General features: G+C 44.1%; 1 protein-coding gene across 2 annotated transcripts in view; it reads left to right on the top strand.

Moving 5' to 3' along the window:
• trappc9 (trafficking protein particle complex subunit 9) overlaps nucleotides 1-17,511 on the top strand; it is a 54,339-nt gene that overhangs the window by 16,521 nt on the left and 20,307 nt on the right. For both annotated transcript variants that reach the window (XM_049750668.1, XM_049750669.1), the window contains 3 exons: nucleotides 2,103-2,221; nucleotides 9,197-9,339; nucleotides 12,191-12,301. In XM_049750668.1, coding sequence (XP_049606625.1) covers nucleotides 2,103-2,221; nucleotides 9,197-9,339; nucleotides 12,191-12,301 — 373 coding nt within the window. The remainder of the gene's footprint in view (nucleotides 1-2,102; nucleotides 2,222-9,196; nucleotides 9,340-12,190; nucleotides 12,302-17,511) is intronic.

The following is a 17,511-nucleotide window of genomic DNA, read 5'->3' on the forward strand; positions in this document are numbered from 1 at the left end:
TATTATATTATATTATATAAATTTTTAGAGGATGCATTGCAACCCACTGGCACTAACTCTGCATGCATACCCCCAATATAGTTCCTCCCCCCCCCCCCAACTCAGTGAGCTCTAGCCAAACCAATCACTGCGTGGCGCCGTAACATGCACCACCAGCAGTGCACTGATGTGTGAATGTCATCACACACCAGATATAAAAGAGAACAGAAAGAAGAAAAAAAAAAAAAACCTTCAGTCTGCTGTGAAACGCTAAGAGATTTGCCTGGCAGTCAAACGGCATTTTGGGACCTCGCTTGGCGTAAACTTGAATGCGACAGACGTTCATTCATCTTCCAAAGTTACTGCAATTGCCCGTGATTAAATTTGTTTTCACTCAAAACTAAACACAGTTAATCCCATTCTAGCATAGGTGGCTTAGGCGTCATATGGCTTCCATTATACTTTTGTCCAAATGGAACAAAGAGAGACTGCAACATTCTAGTTAGAATTTCTCACCCAAGCATGAATTATGTTTGTTTCTTTGCTACACTGTTCCCTGATCAAAATGAATAGCTAAGTCTCTCAGTGACTAATGGAAAGGTCCACTAACGTAGAATATGAACTATATGTGTTTACAACCTCATTCATTCCATTTAGCTGCTACTCCGAAAACAAGACTCGCTATGCAAATTCACGATGAGTCATGTTGTCGTCGATGAATTAAATTAGCAGCATTTGGTTTAATTACTATTAATGGATTGATTTGCAACGGCACGCTCCGGGCCCGTCGGCTTGCGGCTCACGTGTCGGGCTTGCTGTGCGTCACAGACGCGTTGTGTTAACATTAGTGTTTATTTATAGTCCAGATCAGAAGTGACTGATTGTCATGCTATATCGGGGCTGGTAAGTAATCATTTTCTTCTATTTGTATGCACGTATGGAGGCGGTTAATCGATCAACTTGATCTGTTTTTTTTTCCTCCCCTCCCCTGTTGGACCTGATGTCCTTAGACGAGGGGCACATTAGACAAAGAACACAGTCAGGAGGGAACATTCGACACAGGCTGAGCCTGCCCGATATATCCCCAAATGAGTTTATCCCTCACTTTGGCTCCGCCTTGATACGACAACACCATAACTCAGTACCCGACAGGAGTGATGTCATCACTCGGGACAAATGGGTCTTGACTCTCTCGCAGCTTTATCATGTTAAGTGAGAAGAGTGTCGTAGCCCCGCATTGATGCGCTCATCGTCTATGTGTAAGTCCAAACATGGTGGCACCTAACTCAATTGACTCGGATATCAAATCAAGTTTTCCAATTGACATGAATGCAAATGACATGAATCTGTTCCAGCCCTACCCGAAATCCGAAAGTCACACACTGTAGCGTTTGTGTGAACCTTAGAGGGCGTGGCCGACCCCACCAGACTCCGCCCCCTCTAACAAACAAATACTACAACATATCCAGTGTTTGTTTACATTATGTGTGCTCAAATACATTGTGCACAAACACAGAGCTCACGCAATTCTCCAGAACAAGACCGATGCGGATCGGAAGCGGGGTGTGTAACCAAGGCGGTTATTGCGAGCGCTGCCAGCGTTAATCTGGCCATCCATTACTCACATGGCATGGGACACGGAGAGTCATGTGTGCTCCCTTGAACAGGATACACATCGTAAAGTGTGAAAGTGTCCGTGTTATTGCTCGTTATACTCCGGCAGCGCCTTGACGGCCGAATCGGGGGCGACAAACTAGCGTCGCCTCCCTGACTTTTTTTTAAAATCTCCTATACAGTGTCACACAAGTCATGACACATACCCGTTCATTTTATTTTTTTATGGAGTGCATTGAAAGCAGCGGCCGTAGTTTTAGAGCTGCTCCTGTTTCTGCACTCAAGGTCGGCGAATGGACACAATTAACAAATCCATGAGGCCGTCTGATCATTTTGAGGAAAGCAAACGTTTGCACAGAAGGTCGAAAGGGAGTGTGCTAATTAAGGATATTCAAACACTGCTGATATTTAACTTTGGGAATGTTCTCCTTCCTTCCGCTCGCCTCCGCTTACAAATAACCTTTTGCTGATGCTGCGTCGTTTTTTTTTGTTTTTTTTTTACATTTCAGATGGAATCAGTGTGACAGGCCTGCCAATCTCCAGTCCTTTGCGTCAAGTCCTCAAACCCAGATCCGAAAGCAAGGCTGTCAGCGGCGACTCCGGCAAGAGGGAGTACAGTCATATTAAGGTGAATGAACCTCGTGAAGTGCACGGACGCATAAAGATGAAAGTAGTCGTTGGCTTTTATATGTCCATTTATGATGAGAGCAATACATACCAACCAGGCCGCCGCTAGTTTTATTTATCCATCAATTGAATCTGTTGTGTCTGCAGATAAACAGAGTTCAGGCAAAGTGCAAAAGCGTGTGACAGGGAAGGAAAACTGCTGCAGTTGGACAGTTAGGATCAAATGTTTCAAACTCGACAGCTCACAAAAGATTTTATCTTACTAATATGCGAGTAAAAATTCTATATGTCCACTTTAGCTACTAGAAGTCCGCCCTGAAGCTGGAACCCCAAGAAAATGTCATTCCCAAGTGTACTCGTGTTTGCCACGTTGACGGCACAATGTTCCACTCGCTGACCTTTTTTGGCCGCTCAATCTCGGTGACATTTTTTGCCACCGGCCACCAAAGACGCATTTGAAAAAAAACGTGCTGCGCACAGGACAAAAATGTCCCCCCCACTCTGAAAACACGCAGAGCCAATTAAATTCAATATGTCTAAGTTTTTGCCAAGATGCATCCACGACATTTTTGGAGATCAGGTCTTGTTACTGCATGCACTGTCCCATTATTTTTTTTAAATCAAGTATTGAACTAGAAGAGACAAAACATGTTATTCAACCACTTTATTTGTGTATTTTGCTTTGAGTCGACTTGCTCCTGTCAACTCTGCCATGACAAAGTCTGCAGTGTGCGATAATTGGGACGGTGTTAGTTTTAACTAATCCAAAAGCCATATTGTAAGATAAAATTAATTGGTTATGCACTATTTATGTGACTTGTTGGAAAACAGAGATGGCAAAGTGCAAACACAGGAAATAATTCAGGATTGTCATGTGTGCTTATCATATCATGGGAAAACATTTTCCTCAGACGTTGAAAGACAAAACCCAACGAGCAGATTTTTTTTTTTTCAAATCACAATAGCGTTAAAGCAAACCTGTGTTTGCGACAATAATCAGCTATTTGTTTGAAACTGCCACCGAGCATAATGAGAAATGTGTAATTATCTTGTTCCAAAAGCAGATGGTCTGAAAAGATCTGATTTTGCCATATTTGTTACGACCACAGAAAACATCTGCATCCTATTTGAATACAACACGTGCCTGATGGTTCCAGTAGGCGGAGCTTGTTTAGCGCTAATCACATTGTGAGAGGAGGGAGAAAAAAAAAAAAAAAAAAAAAGAAGCAGAGTGGGTTTCGTCCCTCTGCCTGCCAGCCTGAGTGCTATTTTTAGCCGGCGAGTGCCGCAGACGGCGCTTCAGCTCCCCGATCCCAGCTTGCGATACGGATATTTATAACTGCCACAGCTGTCTGCCCAAATGTGATCCTTCGTTTTAGCCACCAAATGACGTTCTCGGGATTAAAACCACCCCCCCCACACACAATTTTGTCTTTTGGCTTGTTTCTCATCATCATCAGGTTTTTGCTTTTCAAGGAGGAGCTTTACTCCCAGTGGAGCCTTAGAAATGAGATTGTTGTTTACGAGCTGACATCATCTCCAGCAGATTTAAATGTCTTAAAATGGTGCAACATTTAAAAAAAAGCAAACAACCCTAAAATAATCTCTTGTTGCTTCGATTGGGGATTTAAAGGGGGTGCTTTTGCAGTGTAGCTGTGTTGTTTCATAAATTGTTAAGAGGTGTTGTAAACATGGTCCAGGGGGAAAAAAAAAAAAGCAATTGAGTAGAAAACAAACACTCCACCGGTTGTCAATGGGTGGAATGATTCCGCATTATTTATGAAACTGTGCTGCAGAAAACGGCACCCTCGCTACCATCCAGACAAAAAAAAAAAAAAGACGTGAAGCTTTGCGAAAAGTTTTAAAACCTTATCGGAATTGCTCTATATTACGAAGCCCCCCCCTCCCCCCCCCAAGCTGCTGACAAGCAGTGAAAGATTTGCCCTTATTTAACGCAACTGTCTCCAGTGACGCCTTGGGGGGGGACGACAACACATGGACTAAATAAACCATCCATCCCTCTCGTGGCGGCGAGCTGGGCTCGGCGCAGCGCGCGGCAATCTGTCAAAGGACGTCTATTTTTAGCTCTCGCCGTCAGGTCTCGGAAAGTTTACCGCGCTTTGCCCGGAAATGCGAGTTGGGGTAATTGAGACTAATCCAAAAGGTGTCGTTGTCATCATCGGCGCTGCGATCCGCTTTATTACTTCTGCCAAGGAGCTTTTTATTCAACAACCGACGTTTATTAAGTCAGTGTGCAAATGATCAGTTCATAACGTCAGCACGCCTTCGATGATGTCATCACAATGTCGTGTGATCCTCAGCATATTTGCCGTATTAGTCCAGGGTCGGCTCTCGCTCACCAGAAAAAGGATGAAGTGACATTCTTGGATGTGTTTGAAGGTTGCAACCGCCATCTGTTGGCGCTTCTACCTCCGCCGCTTTATCAGCCCACTGCAGCCTGTAGACGAGAACAGAAAGCACGGCGGCGATAAATGACGGCGGGCCATGAGCGAGAGGATGGATGAGACGCTAGGTGCCGGGGAACCCGTCATGGATTTTGGAATCCCTCGGGGTTCGAGACATTGGCAGATCTTTTGCAGAAGCCGCGTTCGTAGCTCGTTCGACACCTCGCGCTCGCCGAGTATTTGTTTGACAACGTATGTAATTATAGACCTTTCTAATTTTGCTATTCCACTTGATGATAATTGCAGCGTATTAATCACTCCAGTGCATTTGACTGCAGATGTTGAGTGCTTTCCTGGAGGAGTCCCGCTTCCACTTAGATTGTCAAATGAAACCTTTGGGAGACCATAAAAAAAAAAGAGCCTTGCTAACGTTTGAGTGAATTGAAGTGAAAACGGTGCACTTGACTCGACTTCCTCGGTGAGTCAGCAAACCTGTTGGCATGGCTTTGTCATAACGGCGTTGGCGGGGAGTCAGCGCAGCATTTTCCATCCAATTCATAGAGCGAGCGAGCGAGCGAGCGGCCATTTCATTCTGGCAAGACCCGAGTTACGGCCCTGTTAGGAATTGGGATATTTCCAGTTGGATACTTTTTTGTTTCTGGACATCTCGTTGGGTTTTTTATGTCACATGGAAGCCAATAACATCTTGTTTTATGTGGCGGGGGGCCTCCCTCGGGTGCCACGCGTCTCGTTCATTGCACTTGATGGCTACGGTGGACCCTTTGTTGACCCGCTCGTTCTCATGTCTTAAACCCGGGCCGCGTCGTCTCGTTATTACCTGCGTTGTGAATCGCCACCGTTTCATATTTTGGTATTTTTTTTATCATTTTATCGCTTCACCACCGGGTCTTAAAACGTCTTGGGTCCAGGGTGAGCACTTTTGAGGACGCACTCAGAATCCCGTTTACTGACTGAAGCAAGGACGTGCATTTTAGTTTTTCCACAGAGATGTGAATAGTACGATAGTCAGAGACATTTGAGTGGATATCAAATACAGGAACATTTTACACTTCATATTTGACATTTCAGAAAATACAAAATGTTTTAACCCATAACATTTATTGTTACAGTACCACTCAAGTCATGTTCCGGGGATTGTGTGGAGGGGAATGAGTTAGTGGGTGACAAGTAATATTTTCAAATTGGAGGCAGATGATTACTTTTCGACCCCTACGGATCTTATTCAAGTCATTATGACTTTTCACAAACAGCAAAAAGTGACAATTTTGCGTTGATGTATTTTGGGGACGCTCAAGCTCGAACCCCAGAAGGTTCACGAGCCGCAGCTTGAGAACCACTTATTTATTACTTTACAAATAAACTCGATGCTATCATGTCGGGATGAGGTCACAGAGAGTAGCAAATTTGTTTTTTTTATCTTTATGATCCATTGCTCCGGACACTCCGCAACGGGTACCGAACCCACGCAGTCATGAATCATGATAAAGTTGGCTTTGTTGACTCCCGGTGCCGTGCCTTGCATGCAAGGCTGCCAGCATGTAATTAATAGAGAGTCAAGCATTTCATCATACTTACTCGACTTCAATTCATGTGTGAAATCCAGTCAGCCCGGCCGAGCGTGCTCCCATATGCCGCCACGCATAGCCGTCCGAGCGTATTGCAGTCGCCCAGAACGAGAGATTTGGATGCCACCGTGCCGCGCCATCCATTCCACTTGCGTTCGTACTTGACAGGTAATTGTTGCTGATGTCTGCGTGCTTGTGTGTATCATACACGGACGGTTTGTAGCAACTCAAGCTGGCGCGTCCAGGTCTATTTTGTCACGTTTCAAGCTTTTTGGACTCTTTGGGTTTCAGATTCAATTTTCTTATCTTCAGTGGTGAGAAGTACAAGTAGTGAGTAAATCAACTTAGACAAATACTGTACATTTTTACGATGTCTGTACTTGACATAGTTCATTTTTTTATCAATTTAGCATTTTTTTGTGACTTACTTTGAGCAAAGCCAGGGTCACATATTTTTGTGAGCACAAAACTAAAACTAAGCGAGAACATAACTGTGATTTTTTTTTTTTTTTTACCACCTGTGTCCATCTCTGAATCTAACTTCACAGTTTTGTGGCTGCCTGGAAATTTGTGCTTCACAGTCGGCCCTGGGCGCCAAACTGGCTTTTTTTCCAGTGTTATGGGGCTTGCTGGTTAATGAAGTGACACCTACAAATAGCGCAAGCAAAAAAAGAGCTCCCCTGTTTGAGGCACCCGTGGGTTCCATGTTCGCCTCGCCTTGACTCAGACTTGAACGGAGGCTTTGCCAGGTCTACTTTCATTTCCAAGCTATATCTTCCAAGGCAAAAAAATGCAGGCTCAGCAGTTTTGATCGGATTATTCCAAAGCTTTTTTTTTCTTAGACGGAAAAGAGGCATCAAATGTGGCATCTGGTATTAGAAAATCTCCTGCACAGGGCAATAGAATCCTACCAACAGGATGTTTTCTTCTAAACTTCACACTTTTGTATCGCAACTGAGCACCCTGGGGGCCAAACTGATTGGTTCAGTGATTGACACCCGGTGCACACACGAGATGCGGTCCCAGCAGTACTCCAGATAGCTATATTGCATCCCAATGCCCTCCAGTCATCACTCAAGTTTTCCACAGGGGCCGACATCGCAATGTGACTAAATATCTCTCCTGGCTGGCGGCTTGCTTTCGTGCAAGCGAGCAGATGCTTCCTAAGCAGGGTTCAAGTCTTATTTTAAGGACAATTAGGTACACAGTCAGCCTTTGCGTAACCTCATCAAAAGCCATCAAAACCTTCCATCTAGCTTTTCCAATAGCGGCGAGAAGAGGGAAGTTGTTTGCGTCGACCCTGAAAAAACAAAAAGGAGAATTGAGTCGAAGCTTAGTGCTAATTCTAATTTGGTTGTATGCGTTAAGATAAGGACGCTTGTGCCTTATCAACCAGCGGAAAATACGGCTGCCGGCGAGTAGTTATCGCCATTAGCTTGTGTGTTAATAAAGAAATCTACAAACGGGAGTACAAGAGAGATAAAGACGGCTGCACATGTTTCGTCATCGTGATGTATTTTTGGCAAACGCACCCAAAAGCCACCACAGATGTTGTTTTCCATTTTACCATTACACCCATTCCCACGAGAGGCTCCTTTACCTCCTCAGGCGAGAAAATTTGGAAGTGTGGACCGCTTAAACCCGCGGCATATTTGTCATTTTTGGTTCCTGGCACTTTTAAATCAGGGAGACGTCATCTGTGTTTATGGATGCTGGCAGATCAAGCTTGATCTTTTTTGCTCCGTTTACAATTACAGCTGAACTTTGTATGGATTTTCACAAGCCCTAGGAACAAAAATACAGTTTGATAAGACATAGTTGTGGTCAAAAAGTTTTAACGGAGATTCTCCAGCCAAACAAAGTGTTATCCTAATCTCGTTGACCCGGCGTACGTGGTCGGCCTGTTTGATGGCGCCGGGCTCACTTTTGCCGCCGTCAGCTTATTTCCGCCAGGGCACTTCTCAGTCCGTTGTTATTGGAAAAAGGCTTCCCGAAGAGTTGGAGAGCCGACAGAGAGCAGATGAGGAACTTTAAGTGCGTTGCGGTCGGCGAAAAAAAAAGGGATACGGGAATCCGTGTTTGCCGGCGTCTCGGAGACAATCGCGACTCCTCCAGAGACTCGTGCTGAGGCCATTAGTGCCATACAGGCAGTCGGCGGATCACACAGCTTCCCGCAAATTATACTCTGCTTACATTCCCTGTGCTAGCATTTTCTATAAAATGTGGGAAAAGTATCGGAGAAAACATTTGGCAGAGGCATCGGTGTCACATCGACAAACACTTTTTGTTTCACCCCGTGAAATATTTGCAGCCCGTTATCGGCACAGTCTGTTTTTCCCCTCTGCCGCTGTGCAAATAGAGTTAAAATGTCATTCTGTAACTGCATCGTTATTAAAGATTTCAGCGAAAGATAGTTTGGGCTATTTGAATCCGGCTGCTCGGCACTGTTTGTGTTTTTTTTTATTTTATTTTTTTTTATGTGTGTGTGGGTAAACAGAAGCCATTAGCTTTGCTGCGTGTAAATAGAACCTCAGCCAAGTCAAGTGAAGTGCTGGCAAAAGAGATATCCGTAAAAAAAATAAAAACGTCTACGCTGTTCCTTCCTTGTGTGTTGACAAAGCCAGCAATTGGCGCTCAATTTTCTCTCCTTACAATTTCGGAAGCCACATGTTGATTCCAAATCCTGGCTTTGAGACACCAATCAAAGCGCCTGGCTCTCCGCTCAAAGCATTCTGGGTGTAATAGCACACTTCCATTTCATTAAACAACACAATAGCTGCGCTGCCATGCATTTCATATTTTTTTCACCGTATTGACTTTTGATGCGTCGCTCTTAAAAGCGGCAGTAGCGCTCGGGCTGATGGAATGGCAAAATAACGCGCTGCCTCCGATCTGACCTCCATTACAACATCTTCCTCCGTGAAACACTATTATTGTGGGCATATTTCTTAGTTTCATGTTTTTTTTTTTTTTTTTTTTTTGCAGACTTTAGAGGCGGTTCTCAACTTCAAGTACTCCGGCGGAGCTGGCAAAGTGGAGGGCTATTACAGGGAGCTGTCCGTCGGGGTCCATGTTGATGTCGAGCCGTCTGTGTTCTTCACCAGGGTCAGCACCCTGCCCGCAACCAGGTAACATACAGCGAGGAGAATTGCTGTCAGTAAAAAGTTTTTGGACTAAAGTGCCCTCACAGCGACAATCTGGGTTCATTTGAGCATTTTCCCTCCCCGGTGATGGACTTCACTCAATGTGCCTCGTAGACTGTGTTCGATTCCTTGTCACTCTGACTTTTCAGCTCCTCCAGTGGACTCCCTTCTGAAACTGGGGGGGCGATCGTGGCAGCGTAATGGCCGCTTGAGATGAACCATTAGCCGTAATAATACTCAGAGCGTACGCCATCCATCTTGAGGTCAGCGCTGATAGATGGGTGGCTCGCCTGTCAAGTGTTGAGGTATCTCGGCGGGGATTATCTGCCTTATCTGATGATTTCAAGCTCAAAATATTTGGAGGCAGGTGAAGGTTCATTTGCATATTCCAATATTGCAACCAAAATAGTTTATAAAAAGGGCAGAATATTCCAAAAGGTGATTTTAGAATATTGTTTTTTTAGTATTTGGACTTGTAGTTTGACCTGCTTCTCAATGATAACTGTCATCAATTTTGTCACCCCGAACCACTTAGAACCGGTCTTGCTCCTTTTGCAGAGTCGGCACTTTCTCACATCTTATTTTATGCCTACGCTATCTCTTTTCTCCAACGTTGCTCTCTCTTTTCTCACGTCATCATTTAGTCAGCACATTCGACTTTTTTTTTTGTTCCCCGGGACTTTTTTTTTTTAATACATAAAAACATGTGCCCGTAAATTCCATTTAGCGGCTACAGCATCATTTAAACAGCATTTTTCTCCAACCTGGCTGCAAGGCTCCTCTTTGACCTTTCCCCGTGCTGGGAGTGACACCATTTTGTTATTTTCCTCCGACTCGCTCTTTGAGGGCTTTGTCCGTATAAAAGGTGTCAGATGTGTTCAACGGAGTGGCAGTGTGAAATACGCAGTGATTCATATTTTGAAGAAAAAAAAAAAAAAGACATACACTTTGTATATTTTGCACCTTGGGAATAAAATGCCTTTTTTCCGACAAAGCTCTCCCTTGGGATTTGATGGAAGTCAGTTACAGCAGCAACATTTGTTGCTTTGTCGCCAACAGCTGATGGATGTGCGTGCCGTGGGAAGTGGTCCACTTTTACTTATGTGCTCAGAATGTGATTTCACAAATCAGTTTATTTATAGCCTAGCCAGCTAAAGTAGCCCTTTATGACACGGGTGCTAGGTTTTTATCCATTTCCACTTGCTTCAATAGAACGCACATTTAGTGGACTTCCGACTGCAGGGTGGCAACATCAGCACTTCCAGACTCATTGATCAATCTTTTTTTGTCTTCTCTCACAACCCACCCACTTCCACATTTTTTTTTCAGATTTATGATCTGACCCGGAATGAATGGTCAGTACTAGCTTTGGAGACTTTTCACAATATCCTCTTCTCCCCCCGACTTCATTTGTTCGCAGAAATCTGTGAAACCGACAGTGGCATTCATTAACTTTCGTCTTCTTTCCCCTTTGACACACTTGCTGCTGTACCTGAAATAATCACGAGTAAAGGTCGTCTTCCTTAGTCACCAGCGCGTATGCGCTTGAAGTATAATTTTACCTCAAAGTCGGCAGTGCTTTCACGTTCATCCCATTCTTTGGCATTCCGGCAACGTCGGGGAATTTAATCCTTTTACCGTTATCAAAATGGAAGACCTTATTGGCAGTTTTGAATCATTTATCCACTTGAAATCTACGTGGCCTCCCTCGTAGCTCAGATGAATGCTTAATAAGTTTGGGCTCCGTCAGGGGAGGGGTCGAGCCGCCGCCGCTTCCACTATTGCTCAGTGTTATTTTAGGCCCACGTTATTGTTCTTTTGGAGCGAAGCTTACATCCAGAAATCCACACTGTCTGGTGTTTATATCCCCGTCTTGATCTGGGTTGGACAGCGCAAGAGCAATGAGTCTGTGGTTCTTATCGGGTGGCTCTGATTGATTGCCCCGGCTTACTGCCCCGGCCTATAAATCAGTAGCTCGCCCCGCTCGGCCTGTTAATCACGTCTGCCGACAGAGACAACAAGACAATTAAAGAAACATAGGTTGGCCTAAAAAATATGCTCCTTTAATTGCCGCCGCAGTTTATTAGCGAACGCGCCGTAATCCTCCATTAACTCAAGGATTGGAGAGACAGAAAGCGAGCTGGGAATGACTTTCCCTTTCGCCCGCAGGCAAAACCAGCTGATGGGATGTTTAATTTACACTAAGCGCAGATATTTTTTTTTTTTGGAACAACTTCTATATATTCCTTTGCTTTCTAGACACTGCAATTACGGCTAATCCTTTGTGTGGCGGACGGTAAATTCCCAGTGAAGATGAATATTGAAACAGGAGGTCCTCATTATATGTCACGTTCCTACGACGTCACTCCAAAAAAAAAAAAGTCAGTCCACTATTTTGAGATAAATATAATTCCTTTTCATCCATCATTACCAGAAGACGAAATATCCACTTAGCTTAAAAGCCAGTATGGTCTCCTCCCTCCCGTTTGATCTCAATCGCAAATTTGGCCCCTCTTATGTTTTCTCCCTTATAGAAAAAGTGGCCTGCTCCAACCAGGCCTCCACACTCTCATGAAAGCGTCGCTTCCTTTTTGATGTTCTGACAAGGATTGATGGAGCCTCCAACTGGGCTTCAGAACCTGTTTTAGACATACAGGTGTCAGTGAAATGTCTCTCGAAAGTTTTGCGTGAGCGTCACTTTTTAACTCGTTCACTACCAACCCAGTTAATATTTTGGATGTCTATAATCATCAATGGCACCGAATGAGTTAATTTGCATTTTTTCTGTGGAACTGGCTTAATTGTTTTTTTTTATTTTTTCCCTTTCCCCCCACAGCACCCGTCAGTGCCATCTCCTGCTGGATATCTTCAACCCAACAGAACACGAGCTCACCGTCAGTGCCAAAAACAACCAAGACCTGGTTCTCCATGCCAGCGAGTGCCAAAGGTAAGCACATTTTCTAAATCGGGAATGATGAACAGGCTGCAGCACCCCCGCAAAATCTGCGCCAAACGATGGAAATGACATGTCGCCCGTCGGGGTATGCCGAAGAATCTCTTGAGCTTTTTGCTCCAGAATTTTTAGCAAATATGAAACAGCCATTTCAAACTAAACCGACTGAAGCGAGGCATTTCACGACTTCCCCCAACTTGTGACCCCATAAGAAATATGCGGCAATTATCTCACGTCTTAATATGTCTTATTTTGGTGCTCCTTCACTGGGAAATATGTCCCCGTTTCTCGGCAGAGTGGCAAATTATGATTACTGTCAGTATTTTCTCTCCGTAAACGGACCGGCAAAGGCACGGTGACTCATAAACCTTTTCCCACGGGGATGGAATGTCATTGTGTAAAATGACTTGGACAGTCAGCGTTCTAGGAAGAAGGAATAAATACACTTGAAGCGATAGAAGCAAATGAAACGCCGCTCCAAGGGTATCGTGGTGAATTTTTCAGCGTGAGCCGTTATTTTCCGGAATGGAAATAGATAACAATCAACTGCCCGTGTATGGAAATGTGGCCCGTGTAAATTCTATTAGGCCATCCGTCGCCAGTGAATAATCTCAGACTTGCTACCTGTGGTCATTTGTCATTGTTAAAATAAATAAATAAATAACAATGATAAATCAATACATTTAACATAAGGACATAATCAGGATATTTAAGATATTTTTTGCCTATTTTCTGATATTACGGAGCAAACCAGTAGCAGCACGAGATCTAGGATTTTTGCATACAGAGCAAAACAAGACCATGGACTGGCGACTCTCCCGTCTAGCGAGGCACGTGTCGTATCATCACACCTCCCCACACGTCCCTCTCGCTTCACGTCGTACCGCCGTGTCATTTGGTATTTTGCTCCTGCCTCGCGATGAATGAGATGTCAGGCTCGAGATGTTTTCTGAAGTCTTTGTATCCACGATGCGCAAAGGTAGGCTTTTGAGCCCAACAAGCCGGAAAAATGATTCTGTCAATCATGCTTAATTGTACGACTAGCGAGTCAAGGTTACACTTCCAGGTTAGTGTGTTTAAAACTACAGTATGTCTTCTTCAACTCAGAATCGGGAGTCTTAGCTCAAAAACTTGGTAAGGTCATGGCCGAGCCAAAGGGCACTCAGAAGACTCCACGGTAGTGTTCCCGCATGACTTTGCACCAGCGCCCTAAGCATAAAGACATGGATGAGAGAGTTTTGTGTGCACAAGCCTTGACCTCAACTTGATACACCTTTGGATGAATTGAAGCCGAGACTGACAGCCAGCCGCTCTCGTCCAATATCTCTGTGTGACCTGGTAAACATGCCATGACTCAACGGTGAACATTCCCGTGAAGCCATCATGAACCCCCCCCCCCCCCAAATGCATTTCAATGGCCGTCAGTTATATGCCATCCTATGTTTTCTTCACAATTTTGTGCCGTCCTTGAAAGGCAGTTTTTATTTACGAAAGCCCTTTGTGCAATACGTGGTTTGATTGTTTGCGCCCTTAAATATGGAGTAGTCCACGATATTTTCCTCGAATTTAAAAGCAATTTAAAAGAAAATAATGCCTACAAGTAGCTTTTATCCAAATGCAACACCAAGAATATGGAAAGAGGAAAATATGACATTCAATGGATGTTTTTATCTTGCTGAATGTAAGGATATAAAAAAGAGAAAGTTAGTTTTTGTCCAGTAAATGACAATCTTTGACGTGACGGCAATATTTCACATCGGAGTGTTGCTTTTACGTCCCCGTGTCATTGAGTGCAAAGTTATTACCGGTTCTTTATCTCCTGGATGATGGTGGCGGAGTGAGACATCGCACCGTGTTGTGTTGCTGTCCCTGAAGTCCGACGCGACATCACACAGTGAAGCAAAAACTATCATCAAAACGGCAATCGAAAATCTTGTGTGCCTTTTTGTACTCCCTTGTGGTTGTGAAACAATATTAGGTTTTTTTATTTTTCAAGTGTCTCACAAAAGTGTAAATGGCACTTTTGCGATAGAAAATAATCTGCTTGCACAGCAATATTTTTTTACTGTGACTAAAAATAACTTTACACAATCGCTGATGTCCAAAACGCTGTTTTGTTTCATTTTTTTGGCCCAACATTTTTTGATTTTGACTCTTTAAATAAACCGTTGAATAATACAGTTAAAATAAATGAAGTATTATTTTATTATATCGTAATCTAATAAAGCTTAATATAGTTGGCCCGGCCATTTTGGGTTAAAACGTTTCTCCTTGGCTTTTATCAACAGACGTGTCCACGCCTCAGCGCATGGGCTTTTCAAACAAAGCTTGTTTCCATGGTGACCACCTTCACCCTTTGTGGTTGCAAGGCACATCATGTATTTGCAGTCAGTTATCCCGCCCGTCCGTTTTCAGTAAATCCCAGTTGGACATGAATACTATCTTTTTTTTCCCCTCTTCTCCTCCTGCAAGGATGTTTGCTCTGCCGGTCTCATTTAAATTTCTGAAATGCTCATTACATGCACAATATGCAGTGTCGTGTTCAATAAAGAAGAAAATAGCTGTGCACGCGGGCTATGGGACCAATGTGTTCTGAAAACGACGAGAGCCGACAGCCGTGATGCACGTCTCCCAGGGATTCACAATTCCCAACTTTGTCATATTTGCTCGGTGGAAAATTCAGTTTTTCCTCTCAGCAAACGTTGGCGAGATAATATCTTCCCCGGAGATGTCTGTTATCCCCACTGGTGCCGGTGAAATGAGATTTGCTGGCGGTACTACAACATCAGGAGGGTTTTTTTCCCTTCTTTTTTAAAAAAAAAATCTTTATTAAGATGTGCTTTTGAATGTAAAACCAACTTACAAGCTGCTTTTTATTTAAGACATTCTGAAAAGTCGTACGGTGTTCCACAGGGTTCAATTCTGGGGCCCCCTTCATTGTTTTATTTTGACACACAAACAGAACATTCAGACGTACAATCTCTGCACTTTGATATAGCACAGGCGCAAGAAAAAAAACCTGATACACTTTTGTCCTAGCCATCTGTCACAGATTACTAACATAATATAGTGTGCATCTTGCCAATTGGCTGCTTTCTCCATTCGATTTAAATATTCATGAAGACAGATACGCAGAACTTTTCCAATCACCTGTGATTTGATCTCCCCTACGGCAAAGCCATCGGCCCCGACCGATAGTCGCGGATCAGATGTGTATTTTGTGTCACCCTTTATTTTCAGTGAAATAAAAAAAAAAAACCCCGCTTGAAATCCAGCTGTGGCTCTTCTTGCATGATATCGCCTTCATTCACCCCTTGCCAAGGCCTCTCACTTGCGCGTGACGCCACCCACCCTCCAGAAGAACCTTCTGGCTTTTAACAGCACAAACAGAAATAGCCCGCTCTTGTCAGCCCTCGTAATAGTCTCCCGCCCCTCACTTTTAATGACAGCCGGCGCATTAGAAGATTGTCTGCACAGTAACCTCCGAGGATGCGCCGGTGCGTTCCGTAATTGGCAGTGTGAGGATTTGTTTTGGATGTAGCTCAGCATATTGAGTGAGGCAGGGAGGGAGGGAGGGAGGGCGGTTGCAGCCGCCGCCACCGCAAACAAAGGGTTACACCGAGTCAGCCGCAGTCTAAAAATAGACGCTCGCTCTCGCCTGCCTCTGCATAGGCTTCCATGGATCTCCGCCCTAAGCTCTCGCACGTGAGCTAAAAATAACCCGCGCAAATGAAAACACCAGCTCACGGCTTCTTCCCCTGCGGCATAAACCCGTCGGAGCCTCTTAAGAAAAGATGGCTGTCGTGAGAATCATTTGAAATGAAAAAGAGATCCAAGATTATAGAATATATCAGACGTGAAAGAAAGCATGGACGTGGCATTGTAATCTCTCCAAAGCCAAATTCCACCATTCTGCAAATACGTGCTCCGTTGCTCTCCGTGGCTTTTTGTCGACAATGGCAACATTTCAGAAATAAAAATGGGCCCATATGCTTTGATATAATCATTGTGTACTTTTGGCGGAAAGGTAACATGACATTTAATTAGCAACGGGTCGCTTCCCAGCGACCTTCTGAGCTGGTGTTATTCCCGCCATTAGACCGGCATCACTGCCAACTTATTGCGAGATGGCGGTAATTAGAAGCACAATGTCAGGGGTCAAGCCTGACGGACCCGATGCTTTTTGACGTGTGTGGTTTTTCAAATGGATGTGTGGCGGCATCTTCAAGAGCATCTTCCCGTTAATTAGCAAAAAGATATAATAGACCCATGTCTGTATTATACTGCCCCCTGGAGGATAAAGTGCACACACCAGAAAGAGCAGCACAATGACCATTGAATTGATACAGTCAGTTCAGATATAATTGTATATTTTTTATGAATAATACTATGAAACATGACACTAATTAGATCACAAAGCCATTTTTCAGTTTGAAGCATTTCAATGGATGATTCAAGATTGCGACTAAAAGATCACGCATTGATTCCCGTTCATTGTTAACATTTCACCCGGCTGGCTAACATGACGAGGGCGTAGCACCTCTGTATTTCCAGAGGACTGTCAGCAAACAAAAGCTTCTGCCAAGCGTGCCAGACGGCGCTGCCTTGAATGGATTTCATCAAGCAAAATAGCCCGAATAATCATCTTTGAATTGGATGCGCTGATAAATGCCTTCAGCCGACTCCAAAATAGATCACCTCTATCTTGCCGTAAAACTCATTGGGAGTCATGAAAATGCCAATGAGATACACTCAGCTCGGCAAGCGAAGACAAAAGAACAAAAGAAAATACAATCGACTATCTCTATTATTCATAGACACGTGAACTTACAAAATGGATGCAAACCTGCCTTTCAAAATCCGTGTAAGAATATCCCCAATCCTAAACGCTCGTTCCTTCCTCAAACCAAGAAGTCAAATTTCATCAAAGGCGTTATCGAGCGAGACAGGGAGACGAAATCAACTGCGACGTCCGACGCCGGGATGTTCCTCGGTGGCCACTCCAGCACGCGCTGTGTTATTGAAAGTCTCGTAACGGTTTAGATTGGTTTGCGGGATGGCCTAATCCTGAAAAAGATGACACAATCATATCGCCGAGAAGAGACCGTAACGTGTCGTGCCTGCAAACTTCTCTCTTGCCATACCAAGAGATTTTTCTGGCTAGTAAAATCCGTCCATAACATTAATGGAAGCATCTTAATGTT

Source organism: Syngnathus scovelli, chromosome 19 (genome assembly GCF_024217435.2).
Source record: "Syngnathus scovelli strain Florida chromosome 19, RoL_Ssco_1.2, whole genome shotgun sequence".
NCBI classification, from domain to species: Eukaryota; Metazoa; Chordata; class Actinopteri; order Syngnathiformes; family Syngnathidae; genus Syngnathus; species Syngnathus scovelli.